Source organism: Rattus norvegicus, chromosome 18 (assembly GCF_021556685.1).
Source record: "Rattus norvegicus strain SHRSP/BbbUtx chromosome 18, alternate assembly SHRSP_T2T, whole genome shotgun sequence".
Lineage (NCBI taxonomy): Eukaryota > Metazoa > Chordata > Mammalia > Rodentia > Muridae > Rattus > Rattus norvegicus.
The window spans coordinates 79,731,845-79,758,641 of record NC_141551.1 but is presented as its reverse complement, the minus strand read 5'-3'; the positions used below and the strand labels follow the sequence as shown (position 1 = coordinate 79,758,641).

The following is a 26,797-nucleotide window of genomic DNA, read 5'->3' as shown; positions in this document are numbered from 1 at the left end:
CCACTGAAGTCTGAATGCTCCCACAGTGGCCATGGTGACCACTGAAGTCTGAATGCTCCCACAGTGGCCATGGTGACCACTGAGGTCTGAATGCTCCCGCAGTGGCCATGGTGACCACTGAGGTCTGAATGCTCCCGCAGTGGCCATGGTGACCACTGATCTGAATGCTCCCGCAGTGGCCATGGTGACCACTGAAGTCTGAATGCTCCCGCAGTGGCCATGGTGACCACTGAAGTCTGAATGCTCTCACAGTGGCCATGGTGACCACTGAAGTCTGAATGCTCCCACAGTGGCCATGGTGACCACTGAAGTCTGAATGCTCCCACAGTGGCCGTCGTGACCACTGGAATCTGAATGCTCCCACAGTGGCCATGGTGACCACTGAAGTCTGAATGCTCTCACAGTGGCCATGGTGACCACTGAAGTCTGAATGCTCCCACAGTGGCCATGTTGACCACTGAAGTCTGAATGCTCCCACAGTGGCCGTCGTGACCACTGGAATCTGAATGCTCCCACAGTGGCCATGGTGACCACTGAAGTCTGAATGCTCCCACAGTGGCCGTCGTGACCACTGGAATCTGAATGCTCCCGCAGTGGCCATGGTGACCACTGAAGTCTGAATGCTCTCACAGTGGCCGTCGTGACCACTGAAATCTGAATGCTCCCCTGTTAGAGCCCTGGGCTCTGCTCTTTCAGACTTAGCTAAAGCTGTCTCAGTCCATAAAAGCTTTCCTACCTATTCATTCTTTAATACCTTTATAAGCATCTCTTAAAACTTTCTCATGAAGATTTTTATAGGATATTGGTTGTGTGTTGATCAGTTCTCTGTCTTCAGTATTGATCACTGAGTCATAGGCTCCTTTGGTGAACGAACATGTCTTTCTTTTCTAGATTTATACGTAACATTATATCTCGACAAATAGTAAGTCCTAGTGCATGCTCTTCTGTTTCTTGTTTTGGATAGCAATTTAAAGATTTCTGTGAATGTGTTCCCAGCAGGCAGGCATTAAATGTTGGTCAACCAAGCATGAGTGATAAATATAAATAAGGATCAGAATAAATTTTGTCATTTTGGCTCCAATTATGCATGCCGGTAGAATAATATCATATATTCTTTAAGTGCTTATCTCTGGTTCAGTATTTGTAACTATGGTTTAAACTCTTTTTACATAAATCTAGTATTTTCATAGCCAAACTGAAGCCAAATAGTTTGATTGGCACTAGAGAATAGTGCCACCATAATGTATATCTTGTTGTCAAGGACCTGAATTCTGCAGTGAGTTACAAATGTTTGCACTCCTCAGGACTGAAGCCTGGGACACAGTTAGAAGAGGTGGTTTTGCAAAGGTGAGGGCAGTGGGGTGGGTTTTGTATCTGCCATTCCTTCCTCCTGTTCTCAAGATGCTCTCATGAACCCTTTCAAGAAACATGCCATTTTAGGATGACAGGCTTCCTCAGATCCTGAGAACAGCGTATAGGACCTTCGTGTGTAGCACCTCTGACTTAGAGCTGTTTGACCTGGTAGAGCGACAGGGCCAGCAAGTTAGAGACCAGGTTGAGAGGATCTGGCCTGCCTGGCAGGCGAAGCAGAGAGTGCAGGACAGAGCAGACCCCGATCTTTCTTGACTGGAGCCCAGACACCTCTGGTTCCTTATGCAGTGTCCTCCTCTGCTGTCTTTGTGCTGTAGAGACAGCTGTGAGCCGTGCGCCAAAGGTGTTCATGGCCCCACGGTTCAAAACGTTCAACATCTGGCCCTTCACCCAATTCATGACCTCAGCTATTTCTTTCTGCTGAGAGAGAACCTGCAATGCAGTGAGAAAAATCCCAGCCAAATCGTACAGTCTTTTTGGTTATACCAGAGGTTATGGTTTCTCGGACGGAAGACGTGCCGTGGAGTAAAGGCTTGTGAAGGATGGACTCAACTCTCCGCAGTCAGTTGCAGAGGCCTTCCAGCTGTCTCTACACCTGCTCCTCTGGTTATCGGTGTCAGAGGCCTTCCAGCTGTCTCTACACCTGCTCCTCTGGCTGTCGGTGTCAGAGGCCTTCCAGCTGTCCCTACACCTGCTCCTCTGGCTGTCGGTGTCAGAGGCCTTCCAGCTGTCTCTACACCTGCTCCTCTGGTTGTCGGTGTCAGAGGCCTTCCAGCTGTCTCTACACCTGCTCCTCTGGTTGTCGGTGTCAGAGGCCTTCCAGCTGTCTCTACACCTGTCCTCTGGCTGTCGGTGTCAGAGGCCTTCCAGCTGTCTCTACACCTGCTCCTCTGGTTGTCGGTGTCAGAGGCCTTCCAGCTGTCTCTACACCTGCTCCTCTGGTTATCGGTGTCAGAGGCCTTCCAGCTGTCTCTACACCTGCTCCTCTGGCTGTCGGTGTCAGAGGCCTTCCAGCTGTCCCTACACCTGCTCCTCTGGCTGTCGGTGTCAGAGGCCTTCCAGCTGTCTCTACACCTGCTCCTCTGGTTGTCGGTGTCAGAGGCCTTCCAGCTGTCTCTACACCTGCTCCTCTGGTTGTCGGTGTCAGAGGCCTTCCAGCTGTCTCTACACCTGTCCTCTGGCTGTCGGTGTCAGAGGCCTTCCAGCTGTCTCTACACCTGCTCCTCTGGTTGTCGGTGTCAGAGGCCTTCCAGCTGTCTCTACACCTGCTCCTCTGGTTGTCGGTGTCAGAGGCCTTCCAGCTGTCTCTACACCTGCTCCTCTGGTTGTCGGTGTCAGAGGCCTTCCAGCTGTCTCTACACCTGCTCCTCTGGCTGTCGGTGTCAGAGGCCTTCCAGCTGTCTCTACACCTGCTCCTCTGGTTGTAGGTGTCAGAGGCCTTCCAGCTGTCTCTACACCTGCTCCTCTGGTTGTAGGTGTCAGAGGCCTTCCAGCTGTCTCTACACCTGCTCCTCTGGTTGTTGGTGTCAGAGGTGGCTGGCTTGATAGTGAGCTGAAAGCCCTCCTAGAAATGATTTTAATATAAAGATCCTGAGTCAGTCGCTGGATCAGATTGAATTGATTTGATTTGAATTGAATTGAAAAGAAAAAATAGTTTCACTTTTTAAACCTGAAGGGTATACTATGAAGTTCAAAATGACACTCACTGGCATGGACAGGGTTAAATTTCTTTTCCAACTTGTTAACAAGGATTCAGTCTGTTAATTAGGCTAATTATCATCTGTTCGTGGCAAAAATGCACTCAAAACTCTTGGCTTAAATAGTATGTTCCTTGATGAACTGTCTAAAAACCCTCAAGGGAGGTTCCAGCTCTTAACTGGAGGCCCCACTCGAGGCCTCAGAGCTGGGCTTAGTAATAGGAACCCTCTTGGTCTTAGGTTGTGTGGTTTCTTGATATGAATTGTGCTCTGAACTAGGAAACCCAGAATGCAGCCCAATCTCGTAAGCTATGTAATTATGCTATATTGCATACATTTTGCTTTTTTCCTAGGACCTATGCCCTGCAGAGAGAGGCCTGCGGGGAGGTGGCCGACCGTGGCCTGAGCCATAGCACAGCCAGTGTCTCTTTACTCGTTCAGCTGGCCACACTAGTAAGAAAGTTTGTTGTCTGTGTGATTCCAAGCTGAACATTATATTCAAGGCTCTTCTAGAACTTTCAAAGTTGAAAGGCAACCAGGGTCCCCCCCCCCCCATATTCCAGCTTTTCTTGCCCTCTTTTCTTCCTCCCCCTACCTTCCTCTTACATCATTCTTTTGCAAACCCCTGTTATCTGCAGGAAAGCAGGAGTGTCTCAGAGCTGTAGCCTTGTAGATAGTGGCTTCATTATTACAGCAGAATCCCTTGCACTTCCTAACTTTCCTTACTGTCCTGTGGGACACCTTCACAGTGCAGAATGCCAGTGTGGTGGTCACCAGTGCTACAGGCCTTTATCCGTGGTCTTTCTGAGCTGCATTGTTCAGAAAAGGGATGCTCACTCACAGTATGTCATTATATCATTATTAAATTATGCCATTAAAAAGGATCTTTTAATCCAATGACACTGCCTGTGCTTTGGTAGTTCTTGAATAACTTAGAAATTATTGAAATATTAATTTGCTCATAAGGGTATTTTCTAGGAATCCTATAAACTTTTTGTTGTTTTATAGTTCTGCGTTTCCTTTATTCATAAAGTACTGCTTAGTGATTGCATTTTAGTATTTTTAATTTTGGAATATTTTGAGTGGATTAACACTTTAATATCACAGTTTTGAAGGATAGCAACTATATGATTTTTTTTATTACATTGGAAGAATTTATCTTAGTCCTCTCTGGTAAATGTGAGTTTGTATGATTTGTATGAGTTGTATGATTTGTGGCTGGATTGTTCCAAGGTGTTATGTAGAGGACATAAAAATTATTTGATTGTTTTATTAAATGTTCAGTATAAAAATTTGAAAGTACAGCACATACTGTGAAAGATCCCAGTTGCAGTCTATTTACTTCAGGTTAGCCAAGCTGGAAGGCATCATGTTTCTGAGTGGGAGCTTCATCTGTAAAATTCTGTGCACTCGATGCAACTGTTTAAAGTTGCTTGGTTTTCTGAAGTGTGTGTATGTGAGCCGTGTGTGAGCTTCATGGTTGCAGACATTGGGCAAAGTCATCAGATCTGGAGTTGCAGGTACTGTGAGCCACCGTGTGGGTACTGGAAATTGGACCTAGGTCCTCTGTAAGAGCAGCACGTATTCCTCATCGCTGAGCCATCCATCCAGCCCTCTAATTTGTTTATAATGGAGGTGTACTGTTGAGATCTCTAAGCCTGTGCTGACAAGTGTAGCCAAAGTTTGTTCCTTTTCATGGCATAATGATAGCGCACCGCATGAGTGAACCAACCTCCCCTTAAGGCCATTGAAACCTCAGTAGCAGAGTCCATTTCATAAAACTGTCCCTGTGCAAGTGTGTCTCAACAGTGTATGCCTGACTACGTTCTCTAGTATAAAACCCAGGTTGGAGAAGCTCAGCATCAAAGTAAGTGCTGCTTAAACTTCTCAAGATTACCACGAATGGACCAGATTCACAAACACAGGGAAAATGGCCACGATCCTCTGTTGTATTTTATAATATCAGGTAATAAAGTCGACTTTTCTAACCAATTTTATCTTCACTCGGAAATGAGATTTGTATACTTTTTATTATGTTTACTAATAAGTGAAATCTATTAGCTTGGATATATCTTTAATAGCATCTAAAGTTATAATCTGAACAAGATGAATATAAAATTTCCATTAAGAATTGTCACTCTTGTAATTTGGGAAGTTGTAGAAGTAATTCAACGTTCAAATGTGACTTTTAATACATTTCTCCTTTTTAGCCGTTCACACCCAGGCAAAAGCTCAAACCTTTAAGGTCAGAGCATATGCAAAGGTTAGCAATTGAGGAGGCTTAGCTCGCTGTCCTTCCTTAACGCTGTCAAGGTGCTTAGTGGCGTCCCAGTGAGGAGTTTTAATGTTTGTTATGTAGCTGATGAGACGAGGAAGTCTTCAGTTTAAGTGTTGAAGTGTAGAAGTTACTCTTGGTTCAGTTAACACAAATCACAAGAGAAGAAACCACTGAAAGCAGTCTTTGGGCACAGGCCAACCCCTTCCCTGTGCTGTGGTCTCTCTTGCTGTCCTGGGCAGGACCAGAACCTTTCCTCTGGCTCAGCTGGGTATCTGAGGGAACTGCACACACAGTGTGCGAATCAGCATGGCTCTAGCTGTGCCCAGAGCACTAAAGCACACTCAGGAGCCCCGCTCCATGTCTGAGTCTTTGTAAGTTTGTACAGATGAGCCCCTAGTGGGCTTTCAGTTCACTATTGCCCACTTGGGCAGGCTTAATTCAGATAGTTTTAGCATCCTGAGCACCCCAGCCTAAGAACTTCAGAGTGAAACTGTCTCTTCATGGGGATTGCTAAAGGTAGACATATTGGAGTCTACTTAAAATGACTTCTCTCAAAATGCCCACGCTGCTCCTGCACTGTCTTGCGCCTTGAAGAGATGCAGTTCCTTCGTCTCCTGTGCTCATTGAACCTGTTTGTGATGACGAGTTACTCACCTCGTTCACCTATCTGCTGGCTGCCTGTCTTCATGGGGAATCTCTGAAAGCTAGTCTCTTAAAATTTCACTAGGCAAAATATTTTTCCTGTCTGAGTGCAGAGAGGAACCTTCATGGCCTTAGTCTTGTCTACCGTAATTCACTGGGCTGTGACTTGTCTCTCGTTCTTATGTTGGGATTTGGAAGAAAGTGGTGTGAGTGCGTGCTTGTGTGCACCTGCCTTCAGGGCCCTGCCACACCCTTTCCCAGTCTAGGAGTTTTTCCTGTGCTTCCTTTCTCCCACACCTCTCTGGGTTCCAGTAGTCACCTGTCTCCCAGTGTCTAAGTAAATGCTGTCACCTCTGGGGAGCCTCCAATCTGCCTTGTCCCTTGAGTGCTCTTCGTTTAATCTGTAATGACACTATATTTTTTCCTGGCATTAAGTTTACTTTTATGGGTGGTTTTTCTTCCTTATTAGCAGATTTTCTTGATACCCAATTCTTTCTGATTTCCCTATGTACAGTCCAAAGTGGTGTTCATGGAATAGCAGGTCTTTCTCAGAGTCTCTCAGAATGAACCCTGTTGTCCCTGCTCTCAGGTTCCACTCCAAGTCTCTCCTGGACATGTTTCATGAGGGCCTCCTGGAGGTCTGTGAAGAGTGCAGGCCTTCAGGGGCCTCATCACTGGCATTAGTTTAACATATAACACGTGATCTTGGAATATTTGAGGCAGATTTTATGTCATTTCACGAGATGGCCTTCTTGCAAATGGGTATCATCTATATATGTGTAGCCTGTGTTGGCAGTGTGTACACTCTGTTTAGCCAGTGGCTGGCTGAACATACTTATTTTCATAAAGAAGACTGTGGAATGTAGTTACAGAAAGTCCAGTGGTAGCTTCACTTCTTTTTTGTAATCTGGCTTTTGTCCTTTCTGGACAGGCACTGAGCTTTAGGCTAACATTTTTATTATGTATGAATAATAGACAGCACACATCGAGGTTGTGTAGCTGTAATTTTGTTAAATGCACATCATGGTAGATTTAAAACTGAGGGATTTATTTTGTCATTCATAAAGTTGTAATGCCGTCTGGAGAAGCTATTTGTTAGCGATAGCATCTACTTAGCCTCTGTATTTATTTCTTGTAGGAGAAGGTTAGTTCCACAGTAAACACATGGAGAAATAAGTAGATAGGGGAATTTATCTTGGAAATAAGATCCCTGTCATGGGTTTGAAATGCTAAATGCATGAAAACCCGTCAAAGAGATATACGGACATGATATTCTCTGCAGTGCATTTCAAGGTATTTAGTTATATATGTCACTCTCTAGTATGAGGCAGCAGTGCCTACAGGACGCCGTGATCTCTGCGCCAGCCTGTGTCCACAGTGGAGACAGCTTCTCCTTACACGTGCTGCAGCTCCGTCCATAAACTGGCAGTTCACGCCAGTGACGTGCGCAGATGTGCTGTGCTGTCACTTATGTGTTTGTCACATTCATTGTATTTCTAAATATGCATAGTAAAAGAAAGCATTTTATAAAATGTGATGCAGAACTGGATCCCAGAGTTTATAAAACTCAGTTGGCTGGTTAATATAATCCGCATTTAACTCCAAATTAGAAGGTTAAGTCCTGATTGCTCAGAGTTCTTTTCCTGTCCTGAAAAAACTGTAAGATTTGATAAAGTCTTGGAGATGACTTTATGCAAAAGAACACATCTTCTATAGCTCCATACTGACAATGTAAACCTCAAAAGAACACATCTTCTATAGCTCCATACTGACAATGTAAACCTCAAAAGAACACATCTTCTATAGCTCCATACTGACAATGTAAACCTCAAAAGAACACATCTTCTATAGCTCCATACTGACAATGTAAACCTCAGCTCTTTGATTCTTCTCTTCTCCTTTAGGCTACCTTCATCTCCATTTTCCAGTATAATGCTCACAGCTTTCTAAAATATTTAGCTTTAATTGTAACTATTTTTTAAATATTCTTATTCATTATCTTGAATTAATGTTTTGAACACCATTGTTCACAGAGATTGCTTAAAACTTGATGGTTTTAGAAACAGGAAGTAACTTTTACTGATGAATCTATAACCACAAAGTGAGGGCAGACAGGGTGGCATGAGCATGTTCATGGGCTTAGGCTGCACCTCTAGGAGACTAGAGGATCTAACGATGGCAGAGAAATCTGAACTATTTCCATAAAGAGATATTGGTATGCTGTTTTCGTACAGGACATGGTTGGGTTTCCTGTTTTTCTCAGTCTCATCTTAATGTTTCAGTTTTGTCTCCCATCTAAGTTCTATGCATGCCCGACCCTGTATCACTTTGGAGATTCCATGAGGTTGGGCGTGTTCAGGGTGCTACGCAACCACTTATTTTTGTCAGAGAAACCTTTTCTGTGTACCCATGTCAGCCACACAGAGGGCCCCTTCAATTGGGAACCATCTGGGCTCTGTCTCCCGTTTATCTCCAAGGAGCATAGTGATCAGGGCTGCTGGGCGCTCTCAGGAGTGGCTGTTTTCAGCAGCCCTGCCATCGTCCTGGCGGAAAGCACAGCCTGTCTGAGTGCCTGAGTATGGATAGCATTTCATTTAGCCTTCGCTCTGACAGCCCGTGCCCTGGATAAGTGGTGTAGGCCTGTACAGGTGAAATCTATTCTCACTTTTGCCTCAGGGGTGACTGGACTGTAACAGAATTTTTCAAACCCGTTGGGCCCAACCGCAAAGCAGAGAATAAATGGCTGAAGTGCCAGGTCTCGACAGAAAAATCAATGCCTGGTTATACAGACATGACAGACCCAGCCTGCAGTTCCCTTTGCAGAGGCTGTTTGCGCCACACTTCAGGGTTACCACACACTCTCCCCGCAACCATAGGTGTGAGTGTGCAACCCAAATTATGTTGTTTTTTCTCTCCTTCATGCAGGAAATTTACATGCCACTTATGTGATAGAAGTTTCACGGAGAAATGGGCCTTGAACAACCATGTGAAGCTGCACACAGGAGAAAAGCCGTTTAAATGCACATGGCCCACGTGTCACTACTCGTTCCTCACGGCCTCAGCGATGAAAGACCACTACAGGACACACACAGGTGTGTCACCCTCCTAAATCAGAGACTGGGCACGGGAGTCCGATGGGCTTCAGGAACGTGTGCGTTGGTTTTCTCGATAGCAGCCGGTATTTAACATGACATTTTTGTAGAGGTTGTACTACTTGTATCTGAAATTAAGGTCATGATAGTTGTATGTGAAAATGGCTTTCCTTCTTTCATTTGCAGCGTTGGCCAACTTAGTATGGGTTATGTACATGCTCCTGTGTTCAAGCAGTCTGGGTTCAAATTTGACAGCTCCTTTCCCTGGTCACATGGGCATATATTAAGTTTTTAAAGAAAACTTGTCTTCTATTTCATTGTAGATGTACTCTAAATCCCTTTACATTTAAACATATTGAATCTTAGTTTTATGTACCATTTTCTAAATATAAGCAATTTTATATCATTTCTCAATAAAAACAATGTCACACCCTAGAGTTCTTGAAATGCAGAGGCTAATTCGAATTGAGGTACCACATCCTTTTCATAAAACTGTTTTTAAAAAGCTTCCATAACGTACAGTTTGCATGAACACATTAACCATGACCATGTGTGATCTAACTTAGCCATCTTGAGAGTCTCTCTGTGCAGCGTGGTTGAAACAACTCAGTTGGGGCCTTTATCTGGGCATAAGCCCTTGAGCCCTGTGGCCATATCCATTGTGTAGCACATGACCTGCATAGCTTCCATGACCTTCATGGCTGTGGTACAGTGGGTCCAACACCTCACGGTGGCTTGTGTTTGAATACTTGCCTGTGTTCCTGTCTGGGACTCTCAGCCATTTAGTATTTTTGTGGCCTTCTTTTTCTATTCACTGCCCAGAATATATTCCCCATAGGATAAAATAATAAATTTTAATCAGCATTCAGAAATGTTCTTCTGATTGTTGTGAATCCTGTATTATTGTTAGAAATTGTAGGTTGAAAGTTCTCCTGAAGCAGTTTGTGGGAAGCCCAGGCCTCCTTAGCTTTCTTGACAAGGGTGTTGACGATTTAAGGTCTCCAGCCTGCCCTGAGAGATCACTTATATCGAACAGCAGATGAAAAGCCAGTGCAGATGTAATTTATCGTCGGCGTTTCCTTCTAAAGAATAATTGTGGAGACTTGGCCAGATCAATACTATGGATTTTTGTTGTTAGGTCTTGTAGTCTGCACCATAATGAGAGAGGGGACAGTGGCTGTTTTCTAATAGAAAATAAAGGATTGGTTTCCATGTCTTTCTATGTTTGAATGCAAAATGGTACACTTGAAACTAATTCAAGTTGTTATTAAAAGAAGTCTTCCATTTAATCTCTGTTATCATTTAAATATGGTATGCTAAAAGAATACTTTCTTGGTTGAGTGAAATATTGCATTGAGTTTTTTTTTTTTCTTATAATTTTTTTCTCAAAAAAAAAATACTCTCGGCTTGTTGTTCAACAGTTACCTCCCCCTCTCAAAAAAAAAAAAAAGTAAAAATTGAATTTGAAAACAAATCAAGCCACCAAGGTAAAGATGACATACAATACATTTGAGACTTACACCCCATATAAAATCCTACACATCAAAAATCAAGGTCACTAATGTATCTACAATTAAATCTCCCAGAAAATGAATAATTTTGCCTTTTCATGTGTATATACCATAAAGTAGAACGTGAATAGGTCTTGAAATGTGTACGCAGCATTGTACACATGTGAGAATGTTAAACTCTGACATTTCCCTATGTTTGTTAACGCTTATTTTGCAAGGAAGAAATAGGTGGCAAAGATTTCATCAATGGGAGGAGGGATGCACTCTTACCTCCATGGTGGGGGCTCTCTCCCTGTTACCCACCGCTGCCCCCTTCACACACGCATGTGCACATGTGAATAGGTGCAGACACGTTTCTACCTGGTAGTCCTTATGTCTTTGTGCATGTGTAAGGACATCTGTTCTCTGTCAGCACACATGAAACTCTCTGCAAAACTGCGAGTGAGGAAATCCTAGAGAACAGTTTTGCTTCCTTATTAAAAAATGTGAATATTTATGAACAAATTGGTGTTTTTAGTACGAAAAGTCTACTTCAGTGGTATTTAGTTGATAATACAGTAGTTAAAGGATTTGTATTTTAAATTGATTAAATAATCACACGAGTGGTTATAATTAAACATTAAACTTTATTCTCCACAGCGCATCCGCTCTATTTTCTGTATGGGATAATATCAAGTATTGAACTGTGACCCTGAAGTAGGAAGTAAGGCAGCAAACGCACTGCATGGCAACCTTCTTTGAGTGATAATGGCAGTTTAGCGTTCACTCGGAAATGAGAGTAGCGGCATTTTGGCTCAGGCCTTCTTCATGTTTCTCTTTAAGAACATAGAAATATACTTACTTGAAGGGTGGCTCTTTTGATTGCCACAGTTAGCTTCTATCTTGGTTTTGTTATCATAACCTTGGAAATAGGCATTGTTTGCAAATGCATTGCCAGCTAAATTTATTGTGCAACTTCAAACTTGGGAAAGGCTTGCCCATTATGAGGACTTGTCACTTTAAAGTCTCAGTGACTAAAGAAGTCGATAGAGATGGACACAAATGATGTATTTTATTTCTGGAAAGGTCTAATTATTTCCCCTTAATTTCTCCAAGGTGAGCATTTTAATTCTGTTTTCCCATCATTGTGAGTCTTACAGGATACATTATCCAGCTAGCAAGCACTTGCTGGCTAAATGTTATAGTACAGCTATATATAGTACGTAGAGACTGTAAGTCAGGAAGTTAGCATATGTAAAATGCTATGAAAACATCCACTTGCACACTTAGCAAGCCTGCATCCTTCAAACATGCCTTTGATTCTGAAGATGTTTTTAGTCTTGAGCTATCATTGAAGATGAGGGATATGAATTTTTATAGATGATTCTCAGCAATCCCTGGCTTCTTTCTGCCATAAAACTTGAAAAACACAAACACCATTGCCTTGCTCCTGGTCTTGAGTAATGAGAGTTTCATTCCCTTCAGATCCTCAGTCTGTTCAAAGAAGCCATTTAATTCCTATTATTAAGTGTAAGGTGATTAAAGAAGACCCTGATAGAATCAGGTAAAACCAATTCAATGTTCCTAGGTTGTTAAAATTTCAATATATTTTATTTAAGCAGAATTATATATACTGTATATTAACTATTCCAAGCAATCTTTACTCAGCTCAGAAAGGCCAGATGTATGGGAATTGTAAAAAATCAGGATATGCATAAAGCTGTTCACGTGCATAAAACAGCCCCATCTGGAAGACATCTACCAGAAATGAAGTTGTACAAAACCATTCCATTGATAATAAAGCTAATTTTTATGGGTCTGACAAGTATGTAATTATGTTCAGTGGTGCTTTTCAGATTTTATCACAGTCAATAAACCGCAGTGGTAATTTCATTCCCATTTGACATATTTACATGGAAACATTTGATTGGAGGAATTAGTAACCCTGAAAGCCTTGATAGATATGTTTTAATGATCTGTGACCTCCGCAGTCCCTCATCTGTTTATTGTTGCAACAGGCGAGAAGTCGTTTCTCTGTGACCTCTGTGGCTTCGCCGGTGGGACCCGGCATGCCCTCACCAAGCACCGTCGGCAGCATACAGGTCAGTACTGAGTCTGCTCCTGGCTTCTCTCTGCAGGGCTGAGGCAAGGTGTTAAATACCCAAGCACAGTTGGCCTCATGGCTTGCTTCCTCTTTATTCTAGGCCTTTGCAAATGAAATTTTTTATGGTCCCTCACTTATCTCACAAACACAACCTATACAATTTAAATTGACTATTGTTACACGCTTAAAAAGGAGTCACCTATATAAGGCTCGATATCCCCATGAACTTTACCTTCAGTGGGTCAAAAAGCAAGTTTCCCATGCCCAGATACCTGAGGCTGTTTTCCATCTGCACAGCCCTTATCCTAGCCTCCTGTCTGGGTCCTGGAGAGCTTCTGCTGGGCCTTCTTCATTCTCTCCGGTGTCACACCGCCCTCCCATTGCCTACTTGCCTATATACCTCTGTCTCTCTACCTGCCCGTGTTGTTGTCCATGGGAGAAGGCACTACTGCAGTTATTCTTGCTACTGAGAGAGAATACGAGCAAAGACATAGCATGAGGGATGAGTAAGGACATGGAAGATAGCCTGTCCCTCAGTATTCATTCTTCATGGTTCAGGAGAAACCGTGACCTCTCAGATAGTTATTCTGAGAATTCTAGCCAATGTGTGTCCAGGATAGCATTGCCTCAGTGCAGTTTTCTTTTGTAATTCTCAGTACAAGCACATTTTCCTGTCATCAAGACTTCATTAATGGGACAGTTACAGTCCATGTGGTGAGGGTGTGGCCCTTGGTAAAATTCCTTCCGTGCCCGAGTGGATAGCCTCATACTATGCACACATGAGCAGCTCTAACTGGACTTAGTGGGTTATCATAAAAACAAGACATAAAGTTGGAGGAGAACATGTTGAGGAGATCTTTGGTAATTAGTTGGGACAAGTAGAGAATATATATGGTCCTATTTCATGCATACTTCTTGAGCATAAAGTATAAAATTTCAGTATAGTACTAATCGAACGCTGAGGTTCTTGAAATGCTCTGTTATATAGATACAGGCAGCCTCCCTCCTCATGATGGTATTTCCAGAACCAATGTAAATGATTCAAAGTCATTGTCTTTAGTTCTTGAGTTTACTGGGACTAAATTTCCATAAAGATAAAAGCCATTGAGATGGAAGAGAATGTTCAAAGTATAACTTTAAAGACTATAAGCTGCGTGTGCATACAATGTCTAACTTTTGTGTAAGGAATCAGTACAACATAGGCCGTGTGGGTTCCAGCTGTCTTCGTATGGCAGATGGAGAAAGAGAAGTTGAAAATGTGTGCAGAAGCCATGCAATTGTGAGGAGTTTAATTCACTTTCCCAGGTCATTGATAACTCAGGGTTTTATGGTCTGTGTGGCACTTTTGCTTGCTTCCATGGTCCTAGTCTGTGTTGCTCCAGGGGACAGCCTATCCCCTGTGCCATCCCTCCAGCTGCTGTGTTCCCCTGTGCCCCACAGTGGAGGCAGTAACACTACGATCCAGACGGTCCAGGTGATGGATCGATCAGGAAGCCTGCATCGAGCCTGCACAACTTTATATTTTATGTCAGGTCCAGAGGCTCCTTATTACTTTGCTATTAACTTTATACCATATAGGACAATGTCTCACAGACAGAGGTATCTGTCTTTCTGGCATTTATCTGCCTCTGTGGCACAAATCAAACATGATTCTTTAATACCAAAGTCAGTTCTTAAAAGACTTGGCCTCCACAAACTGCTCAGTCCACCTCAGTCTAGGCACTTAGCTTTTATGTTTAAGCAATGCATGCCTCCCCCAGCCCCCGGGGCTGAAGTTGACGGTGCATTTGAAATCTGTATTTTTTTGATGTGTCTTGTCTTTGACGTGGTTTACCCTTTTACCACAGTGTCCAGGCAAATTACAAGCAGCTCTGAAAGGGATAGGTGTCCAAAGTGTTCCACATGGCGTAAATAATTCCCGACCAAAGTGCAGGCTGTCTGGGGGTCTGACATGAAACATCTTCCATTCTGAGATTTACTTTTATCACCTGTCAGAGACCCTTGATTCAAGGGCACAGACACCAATCCTCACGTGCGGTTGAAGAGACCTGGCCAGCTTAATGACCACCAGTCCACCCTAAGGAATGTGAAGTGTGATTTCCAGGAGATGTGGCTGGCCAGTCTGACAGATGGTTGACACACAAAAAGACAGGGAAGCATGGAAACAAACTGCCCTGGTGTCTCTGTTCTTCTTCCTTTCCTGTCGGTTAGGTCTAAGACCTCAAGTGTTCCTTTCTGGGCATTTTGTGCAAGATTAACGATTGTAAAGGATGGTATTTATGAAAAGAGAGACAACAGCCTAATGGTTCATACAAGGGAACACTGGTAACTATGGTTACAACAGAAAACCTGTAACTATGGTTACACAGAGCTTCATGTCCAGCCCTCACCTCGGTCTTCAGTTCTGTTGCTTAGATGGGGGGTCTTGGGTTTATGGGCTCCAGTGCATTTTCACTCCACCACCCAACTAGCTAGGACTTCAGAAGCCACAGCAGTGTTGTCTGAGGCTCTCAAATGGTGTGTGTCCAATTCCCTGTTGAATTATACATAATGTCATAGAGGAATTGCTGTGTTAACTTGAGGCAAATTCTGGCTTTGGAATGATAGACAAGTCAGAAGTGGTACTCCATCTATACTCTAATCAGATCTCTTCAGTAAAGGGGAAGTCTCAGAAAGGCCCACCTATGGACTAAGAACTGTTGAGAAAAGGAAGAATTGGTCTTCCTTAGGAATGAGCCCCTAGTTGAGTATTGAGTACCAAGTGATCAACCTTGTACAAAAAAACAACAGGAAATGGAGTCATCAGGTTGTTGTCTGTCTGTCTGTCTTCTGTCTGTCTCTGTCTCTTTCTGTCTCTGTCTCTTTCTGTCTCTGGCCCCCTCTGTCTGTCTGTCTGTCTGTCTGTCTGTCTGTCTGTCTCTCTCTCTCTCTCTCTCTCTTTCTCTCTCTCTCTTTCCCCCCTCCCCCCCTCCCTCTCGTGAGTGCTTGCAAAACAATCATTAGTTAAAGAGAGACCATGCACGGGCATTGAAGAGGTGTGGTGGGGACATGGTAGAGATTGGTGGGACAAGGGGACGGGGTATGATGTCATTATCTTTTAGTTTGTAAAAATTGGGAAAACTTTTCCATCGCAAGTATCCACATCTCATTGTAGAGTACTTTTTAATTTCAAACAATTATCAGATATTTAATTAATTGCAATTCCTTTTCAAACTTTGAAGTTTCCCTTTGAGTTTTTACCATTTTGGTGTTTACATTAACTTTTGCTATATAGTGACCCTAATAAGCAAAAAGCGATGTTTTCCTGAGGAAATTACTCATTCTTTAAAAATTCAGAAATTACATATTTAGGATAACAGTGTTGAACATACGTAACAGATTGACAAAATATGTGAGTTCCAAGTTAACTCTCATGGTAGATATTTGTAACGTGTGGTCTATATAAGTTGGCATGTACCTGTCAATATCACAGACGTGTCTGGCCTGTCTCCTCTTCTTAGTATGTCTATGCATAATATTTTATGTAAGATTTTGTTGTATGATATATTTGCCTGACAACTTTTATATAATTCAAAACATCCTAATATTACATAAATTAGTGTGTGGTACAATTGAGGCGAGTATGAAGTGGCCAGTTTACCACAGTAGAATGCTAGTTTAATAGAAACATATAATTCAATTATTAGAATAAAATTATTAAATGGCTTTTTATAAATGTATAGACTTTAACTTTAAAGTGTCACAAGGAACTTGGTGGAAGATTGAGTGAAAGAATCTACATGAGCCGCACGTTAAGCTACAGATGAGATCAGTCAGTGCTGCGTCACGGTGGGCATTTTTCTGCACAAAATCAAGATGTGTACCTGTGTCATCAGTTGGTTTTGTTTTTAAAGGAGATGAAGATAGTTTAAACCATTCAGCCTGTAATATTTGATTAATTAGACATCTATATTCACTTAAACAAGTTTTACTGCTTATTTCATGCTGTATACAAAATAAAGTCAGAATTATACAATGAAAATTGTCTATAAACTATAGAAAAAATTGTAACCTTGGATCATCAAAAAATCATTTTATAATTATGCTAATAGCATTTTCCCAAAAGAACAAATACACAAAAATTACAAGTTATATAAAATAATTGCTAATGGTACTGAGAATGAAGTCAACCATAGACTAGACGAAAGTGTTAACACCACAAATTTCATCAACGATTTGTCTCTGCAGCATAGCAGAACTCTCAAAGCTCGTCTACGGAAGCAAACTAGTAAGAAAGTCAGATGCTAATTAGATCCTTTAGCATGGACTGTGAAGTGATGTCCGGTAAGCACGTGGATGGTGTCCATTTCAAGATGGCAGGTCAAAGCACTGACTACATCAGATGGTGGTGGGAGCTCTCGTATGCAGCTAGTGAAACCGTGATGAATGTCTATTACCATACCGCCTCTGCGAATTACTCAGGACAGAAGCAAAATGTCTGTCTGTGCAGTGGCTCACCTATTCTTGATAGTTTATACCAATTCACCTGTTCTCGTAGCCACCGCATCACCACTAAAAAAACCAAAAACCAAAACGAAAAACAAAGAAGAAGAACAATAACAGAACAAATAGGAAACAACTCAGGTGTCTTTCTGTTAGACCAGTGGTTCTCAAACTTCCTAATGCAGCCATCTAATATATTGTAGTGACCCCCTAACCATAAAATTATTTTGTTGCTACTTCATAACTGTAATGTTGCTGTTATGAGTCATGAATATCTGACATATGACACCTGTGAGCCATTTAACCCACAGAGGAGTTGAGAACCACTAATTACATCAATGTGGTGATAATTTACATCCTAGCAATATCACTGCATCACAAAATACCTGTCTTAGAGAAGTGCCTCTCAACACGCACATGTATACGTGTGTGTGTGTGTGTGTGTGTGTGTGTGTGTGTGTGTGTGTGTGTTTTATACATCAGTCACTAAAATCAAACTATCTATTCTGACTTAGGTTGTTTCACCAAACATTTGGAAATGGAGAGCACAGAGTGACTTTGGTCATTGGGCAGTGCCTTCAGGAGGGTCTTGCTGACAGAAGCCTTAAAGAGAAGTCCTTTTGAACTAACCGTTCTTTTATGCTGCTTTATGGTGGCCTTTGGTTGTTAGACCTGAGAGAATCAAATGCAGTGATTTCTAGAGAAGACCTACTACATAGTAACTCTCTCACTAGTGTGTAACGCCGTGAGGAGTTCTGTGTGCTGTGTGCTTGCTGACCAAGCTCTTGGAGAGAGAACTTTTGTGTGCTGCTGCTTTGATCTCTGTGAGGGATCGATCGTGGCCCCTGGGCTTAAGCCATGCTGCCACAGTCCTGAGAAGAGTCCCTGGTCACCTAGCGCTCTCTCCCTATACTTTCTGTTATCGTAATCCTCACAGTTTCTCTGCATGTTGGTGGCATTTTCCCCGTGGTCTTTCTCAAGAGGTGTGACAGATAACTAATTTAGAAAAATCAGTAATATCCTCCAGCTTTCAAGTATCCTAAAGTATGGAACCAATAAATAATATTTGTAATGTTTTATGTATATGAACATTTTATAGTTAATACCAGGCCTGAGTGCTTCATATTCCGTTATTATCATTCATGCATATGTACTTCTCGTTACAGGGGAAAAGCCTTTCAAATGTGATGAGTGTAACTTCGCCTCCACAACCCAGTCACACTTGACTCGGCATAAGCGTGTGCACACTGGAGAGAAGCCATACAGGTGCCCTTGGTGTGACTACAGGTAATAAGGTCAGCTGTGTCACCAGAGTTGGTTGGGATCTGGCAGAACTACAGCTTTTGCAATCTGCCTCAGTGTACTGTAGTGGGTGGCACACATCAGGCAAGGCGTTTCATTCCTGACTTCAGTGCTGTGCATTAAAACATGGAGTGTTACCCTCACTGTCAGTCGAGAAGGTAGGTTCTCTAGTAGTCTCTCTAGTCGAGAGAGTTCCTTAGTATAATTATCCAATCCACTTACTTCCATGGGAGCACCTCTGTCATTGTCCTTAGCCCTCGTGTTTTAATTGGTCTGCTCTACCAATGCCAGATAACACAGCCTGTACTACATGGGTGCTAAGCATCCTCTGTGCGAACACACTGATGACACATGCTTGCCCATGATGAAGCCATAGACTTGCAGTGAGTAGTTAAAATGGACTTCCGTTTTATAGTCTCAATGCATAGATAGGGTTTCTAACCCTTTTCCCCATGTGTTGAATATTTTGCTGTTCACAGTAAGGATTCGTTGCAGCAATGCACTGTTCCTCAAGTGTGAGCATAAGCACTTGTGTGACAGTGAAGCTGATGTAAGAAGTGTTTTCCCCTTCTGCAGTGGCATTGCATCATTGGTGACAGAGTTTTCAGAAACAGTTGTAACGTTGATTGGAGAGGGAAGTAGAAGAGGGAGTATAGGAAAGGGTAGGGAAGTAGAAGAGGGAGTAGAGGAAAGAGTAGGGAAATAGAAGAGGGAGTAGAGGAAAGGGTAGGTAAATAGAAGAGGGAGTATAGGAAAGGGTAGGGAAATAAAAGAGGGAGTATAGGAAAGGGTAGGGAAGTAGAAGAGGGAGTAGAGGAAAGGGTAGGGAAGTAGAAGAGGGAGAAGTAGAAGAGGGAGTAGAGGAAAGGGTAGGGAAATAGAAGAGGGAGTATAGGAAAGGGTAGGGAAGTAGAAGAGGGAGTAGAGGAAAAGGTAGGGAAGTAAAAGAGGGAGTAGAGGAAAGGGTAGGGAAGTAGAAGAGGGAGTAGAGGAAAGGGTAGGGAAGTAGAAGAGGGAGTAGAGGAAAGGGTCTTGCTGAGCCCAGACCCAGTCCTTAGTCCTAGTTAGGGAGTAAGAGACTCTCCGTGTCAGTTTGCACTGCCGTACCTACTGAGATGAAGGGACTGTTGTTTGTGAGGAGCTCAGGGCTGAAAGCATTTTAGAAGTTGTGGTTCATCCCACTCTCTTGGTCCGGTGACCAAGAGGCACCAGCAAAGGCCATGGAGAGAACCACAGTGACAGTGGGATGCAGAATGGAGCGTCCTGCTAGGTCAGGCTGCCCTAGAACATTAGTGTGAGCTTGAACTCTTGCACGTTCAGTGATGCAGTGGACGTTGTACTCAGCCAACTGACACAGTGTTAGGTAAGTTGCTTCACCCTTGGGCTGAAGCTCTCCACTCTGACTCCACACCACACACACACACCGTGATACAGAAATACCCATCCCCTGATTCAAGTATTAGAATATGAGTATTGAACGTAGAGCTGTCTTCAACAAGCAGGTTTTTGTTGCCTGTGGAGGTGTCCTGTGCACTTGGCGCATATATTGCCACAGTCTCGGCTCTTACCCAAGCCATCGCAGTAATTTTTATGTGAAGGTCATTGAATACTACAGAGATATCATAGACATGTCTCATTCATTGATTATTTATTCATCCAGCATTTTATGAGCTGAGCCGATACATGACACTAGAATGGTATTTCTCGACAGTTTGGGGAAACGGTGATCCAATACCAATCTTCTGATGAATATGGGGTCTGTTAAAACCATTTTTAAAGCTTTTGATCTTATTACAGAGCCTATCCCATAGTTGTGTTCCCTGTAAAAGAGATGCAGTTAGAAAATGAGGACAATATTTCTTTATACACCTTGTTCCTCAGATCACAAGCTATAGTTTATACCCTGTGCATAAGGTCTGTTCTTATCCTGGAGGAGGGATTTGTTTCTTTGAGATGACTCTTCATTTTCATTTGAAACACTTTGTAACTCCCTTTCTTTATCAGTAATCCTCAGGGACTGTGGTTCTCACAGTTTTTAAAGTAGTAGAAGTGTTGCAACTTTGGGGATCTACAAAGCTGGATATAAACTGGCAGACGTGTGACTCGGGTTGCAAACATATTCAGTATGTAGTTTACTCACTACACGCCTCATACACACCTCAGAATAAGCAGGGCACAGCAAAGGAGCTTTATGTGAGGGAAGCTGCCTGTGGCCACCTCTTGCTCAGCCACAGCACCCAGGTTCTGTCTTTGCTGTGAGCCTGCTCACAGCCCTGAGGTGTGAGGAAGCAGGCTCAGCACACAGCTCTTCACCTCGTCCAGTAACTCCATCCTCATTCATGAGATAGTCTTGTTACTGAACCTGCCTTACCTCCCTGTGTGCATTAGCTCGTACACATAGTGATGCTGTCTCATCTTAGTTCTGGAACTCTTTTCACTTACAGCCTCTTTTTCTGCAAGAAAGGATTACTCTGCAGTAGATTCTGGGGGCTCAATTGTGCCAGGCTACTTCATGGCTTTTCATGTTCTCAGAGGACTTCTGCCTGTGTCTGGAGCACAGCCACTACTCAGTTTGTGTTTACTAGAGAAACAACAGACTGGGAACATGGGTTAGAAGGGTGAACCTCTGAGAAATACAAATAAAAGTGCCGCTCTGAGAGCACAGTTCGGAAGAAGAAACCAAAGTGCAATACAACAGAACAAATGTCAGGTGGACCATGTAGTGAGGATGCAGCCTGAAGGTCACAGATGCCCTTGTTCTCATTACTGGCACCTCCCTCATGCTCGGAGACCCATGTGCATGTCAGTTCATCCTGTTTCTGTACACACACATACACATGAACATAACTCTACTCGGACATATTTGCACGTGTGCACATGCACACACACAGGCACACATGTTTACTCAGACACATACATACACACAGTAATACATAATCTGTTTTGGAAATATGATACCATTTACAATAGAACCTGGCATCTCAAATATTAGAATATCTCAAGTATTAGAAAAATTTTGCTAAAACATTTTCTTACAGTACTAAGCATCAAGCCAAGTGCTTGGGCATTTTAGGTAAACACTCCATCACCCAGTTTCATTCTCAGTTGATACAAAACATTTTTTAAAAAACAAATATACAAGTGAATCAAGATACAGAACACCACTTTCATATATGGGAAAAGCCAGTTAATTAATAACGTTAATCATCTTCCAAATAACATATATTAAGAATATTCTTTTCTCCCCCATGGAATTTAGTCAGATAATGCTGGAATTCTTTAATATTATGTAATATATTTTAAACTTTATTATAAAAACTGCAAGAAGAAAAACATTTATCAAATTTAACTAGACCCGAAGATGCAACTCAGTAAAGTTCTGTACAGTTAGAGTGGCCATTTGCAGCAGAAGATGTAGAGCTTCACCTGGAGTTTGTTCTTTTACTACCAAGTGTATTTTTCCACTGTCTACCCGAGCACATACAGAATCATGTGCATGCACACACAAGCACATGTGCACACATACACACCACAGCAGAGTTAGAACTAGAGAGATATTTAGTATTGCTTTGTTGTAAGTATATGGAAAGGGGCCCCAAGATGAGCCAGACCAACAAGAACTAGGTTTCTTAAGCTTTTCCACTTGTAATTGTTTTCCCCAAAAAGACAGCAGTGAGCTTTGGGTGTGCATGTATAGATCAAGTTGTACTGATGTTAAACACTAAAGACTTTAAAGACATCCCTGCTGTATACATGGCTCTGCGAGTTAAGGAAAGGGCAGCTTTGTATACTAAAGAGAGTCGTGCTTTCTTTCTTATCTTCTTAATTTCTTTCTTTTGTTAATTCATTAACTTTACATCCCAGTTGCTGTCCCCTGCCTGATCCTCCCCTCCCCAAGTCCCTCATCATTCTCTCTGAGAGGATGGAGAACCCGCACTGGATATTCCCCCAGCCTGGCACATCAAGTGTCTGGGGCTAGGTAGGAGAAGTCTGCCTTCTTACTTTGTATACGTGCGAGGGTTTCTCGGTCGCTGCTGCTGCTGCCGCTGCACAGGAAGCAGCTGGATTATTTCTCAGAGTTGATCATATTTCTGATTTATAAACTTTAGTATCCAAGCACCACTTCACACAAACCTAATGTAGAACAGAAAATAATGTTTAGGATCATTGGAAATTCTGCCCAAGTCTCACCCCAAAATTCATTTAATATTTTTATGAAATTTTAGTCCATAATTCAAAGTTATTTCTAAAATCGAACATTCTGATATTATATAATACAAAGATATCTTAATTTAATATTTTTATGTCTAGGAATTATAGTAGGAAAATATTAGGAGTCCTTTTTAATTAAATTATTATGTTTCTATGATAGTTAAAGATTTGTATGGATGGTACAACACTGCTGTGTAAATGTACTATCGTCTCAAATTCCGCGTGAAGCATTTGAAGCCTCTTGTTGTCTGGAGTGAAGGCGTACGCAGTGTTGAGCGTGCTCTTATGAGTTCAGCACCATGGTTGCAATGATAACATCATATGTCACTTGGGCTGTCCTAAGAGCTTGATTCTGATTTTCTTTGTGTTTGTGGGATGTGTGCTCAGAAGACATAGATAGCGAGTGTAAAGATCTTCACCAAACTTTGCGACTCCACACCCCAACTTCATTGATGCCACAGTGTAAGAAGCTAGGAACTAGGCAGAGCCTGACACGTGGAGTTACATAGTGACCTAAATGTGTGTTTCCCAGTGTGTTTTGTGCTTTAGCAAGACATCTTATTTCACCTGTCAGTCTCATTGATGTTCAGAGCTAGCTAAAGCTCCCGGTCCTGCATTTCTGAAGTATGTTGGAATTTTTCCATAAGCCTTGCTGATTGAAGTTTCAGCACTTTTTACAATGCTTAGAAATTATTAAATATAATATCAATTTTTTAATAACTGCTGAGATACTTTGCAGTTTGAAAGTGCCTCACTTGAAAGTCACTGTGCTGTATCATGCTGCATGAGTCACAGTGATGGCTGTGTTAGGTTTCGTATGTCTCTGCCACTCTGAGGTATTTGTGCTGAATATGCCCATTCCAACACCTTGTTGGTGGGTCATGCCATTTTAGAATGCATCCTTAGGATTTCTTTGAAGGCTTTGGCAACACTACCGCGGGTTTACCACTCGACTCTTCGTGTCATCATCGTCACACTGGTAGACTGTGGTGCTTGCATGCTCAAATGTATTTCCAGGTACTTCTGAGTTCCTTCGTTTGACAGAGTGTTGGACATTTTGCTAAGTTATTACGTAGTTGTGTTCTCTGTGCAACTTGTCCCATGCAATAGCATCTCTGCTCCATAGTAGCTAGTGTTTGCGTGTCATCAAGAGTATGTAGTGTTCTCTCAAGACTGTCCTTGCTGCCTGCGATTAATACCCAGGGTTCTCACGTCTAGAAAAATCACTAAGTCACTTTTTAAAAATACTTCCTGCCCTTGGTAAAGGCTAATTTTGTTAGAGCATTTGTATAATTTCCTTTTCTCCAAGTAAGTGGTTTGGAGAATCTCTAGTCACTGGAAGACTGTACTCCTCTGTTTACTGTGGTTGCCTCTTTCTAGAGAATAATTACATTAATACTGAAAGAGTTTAAAGTCACATGAAGTCCCATGATGGTAAGAGTTAAGAAAGAACTATAGAAGTCTCCACAGATTTTTTCTTTCCTTAAAGAGAAGACTCAGAAAAAATGTGGTACGGCTCTACCAATGGACACCCCGTAAACACCTCCTTTCTGTGGCATGCCATGTGTGTGATGACCATATAGATCACAGCAGGATGCTTGTGTGTTTCTTTAAAAGATTTATGTATTTACCTGTTCCCTGCACAATATCCTGCCATTTGGATGTTAGTACTTGTCCCACGAACGTTCTGTTTGTGTCCCATAGGTAGATGGATTCTGTTCCTGTCCTCCTCTTCCTTGCCCACATTAACTATCATCTGCAAGGAAGTTAACAATCATTAGAATGGAAATGATATTAAAATTGTATTGGAAATTATATTTCTCATTTTATAAATTGAACATTAGTGCAATAATACTACTAGTTAAAATTATTCATGAAAATTATGAGTGTAGATTTGTTTACAAAAGAATTTTATAATTGGTCTTTTGAACCTGGGGCTATTTTTCAAGTTTGCATTATTAATTTAGGCAATGACATTTCATTCTATTTAGGTATAAACATGGATCCCTTTCTGCTGCTTTCCCTGTCTAAAATATCCAGAAGCTTCATCCATTATCCATCAGTGTATTCCATCACAACTTTATAACTTTTCATCATTAATTGCTACACATTATAATTTCAAAGCCTAAATTTAGACACATAGTCCACGGTATTACTGTATTATTTATGTAGCAGATTTTTAGATTTGTTTTTATACAAAAAATGAAACAGTCTACATTTTTCTCTATTTTCTTTCCTTTTGTTCTGTATTGTGGTCTTTCTATTAGCAGGAGAATCAGAGCCTTTCATGTGGCATAGAACCCTTTCACACAAGGCTACATCTCTCCTTGCCGTGGGGTCTGTGGCCACTGAGTGTGGTTTCTCTTCACTCACCATGCTGGCTTGCAGATGAGAGTAGAGGTCCCATCCTACTAGAGTCTCTTTTATTTAGCTATGCAGGAGACATGATCAACAGGCAGTAAACTGAACAATGCTCAGAAGACTGAGCATCGTGCTACACTCTTCAGAGGAGGACGGAAGGAGACTCCTGCGCACTGTACATCTCGTTTGCTAACTGTAGAAAGCAAATTTAAAGCCATTTTGTTGTTCCTCTGTTGAATTTGAAATAAGCTAGATGTTTCAGTTTTTCCCTTGAAATTCCACTCTTAGCTCCACTACAGTTACCCAGACCTTTGTTCTCTAGAATATCCTTTTAGTTTATGCACAAATGATTTGATTCACAGCATGAAACTATTCTCAAAACATTAACAATTATATCTCACGAAGCTAGTCCATAACTTTTCTAATTCCCACTTCACAGTAAGGCGCCTCCACTGTCTTTGCTAACATTGGAAACATGTTTTACCTTCTGTCTTCTTGCTTGATGACTGTCTTAGCAACCGTGGCCAGGGTTTTCTGGAGCTGTGTTTGGCACATTGGTTTCCTGCCCAAGCGCATCGTTCTTGTGTGAGGAAGGCAGGCAGGACAGCTCCATCGTCGCTCACAGAGCTGCACCTCCAGCAGCCGACTGCTTCGCTGTACACTGGAGGCTGCTGTGCTCCTGCCCCTGAGGCTCAGCTCCTGCAGCGGCCACTGGCCAGGCCTTCGCGCCCATGGTGGAGCGAGCGGCTTTGGCTGCTCATCTGGATCTGTGTCTGTACTAGAAAGTTCAGGGCGAAACTCTGTTTACCATCTGTTATAACTCGAAATGTTGGGAAGAAGTCTAAGATACATAACCTTGTATCTTAAAGTCATCAAGACACAATTTTTTTGCGTTATGATCTTTCTCTTGAAATTTCATTTTAATTTCTGATACAGACATTTTCATAAAATAAATCAGTTAACATGTTTTAGGTCATGGATGATAGTAGTCATTTAGGACAGTGTTACACATAATTAAATATGAGGCTAATGTTCATTGGTGTTATGTCACCGCAAGTTCGGCATGCAGCAGGATTCATTTTTCTTGTCTGGGATTTGTTTCTGCAGCATCCTGAGTTAGAGAGACAAAGTCCACAGGGGATAATTTTCTCCTTTTGGATCAGGTCTTGAGAGACTTCCTATTTTCCTCCCCATGGCTTCCTGTGCTGCTCGGATTTGCCCCTGAATAGTAAGAAGGGAAAAGATGATTGTATAGAAGAGAAAGAAGTGAAATTAAACATGTGAAGTGAATCACACAATTTCTTTTAGAATAAATTGTATTAGCATTAATTTTTTATTTAATTTTTAATAAACTTACCATAGTCAGAAAAATTAGAAAATGAAAATATCTGGCATTAATATTACATGTGACTTACACTCAAAGCTCTTTGTTTAGTTCTACTAATTAAAAATGGTTCCTCCTGTTCAGATCTCAGGGTTGTTTGTGTTGGCTTCCTGGGCATGAAGTAGATGGCTGCTTCACTGTCTCCCTACCTGAGGCTGCTTCACTGTCTCCCTACCTGAGGCTGCTTCACTGTCTCCCTACCTGAGGCTCTTCTGCTCTTTTGCTCTAGTGCTGCTGACCTGTTTGATGGCTCAGACTCATGATAGACATGATTCTGAAGGACTAGAAAGTTGAGCTCCTGTTGTTGATGGGTAGTGGGGAAGCAAGGCTTTCTGCACACAGAATTTCTTCTGGAAACCACTCATCCCTTGGACTCTGAGTA

The 26,797-nt window shown here is 42.1% G+C and overlaps 1 protein-coding gene across 2 annotated transcripts in view; it reads left to right on the top strand.

The window, feature by feature from the left end:
• Positions 1–26,797, top strand: part of Zfp407 (zinc finger protein 407) — a 395,146-nt gene that overhangs the window by 234,641 nt on the left and 133,708 nt on the right. For both annotated transcript variants that reach the window (NM_001427664.1, XM_087592705.1), the window contains 3 exon segments: positions 8,914–9,080; positions 12,589–12,672; positions 18,323–18,443. In NM_001427664.1, coding sequence (NP_001414593.1) covers positions 8,914–9,080; positions 12,589–12,672; positions 18,323–18,443 — 372 coding nt within the window.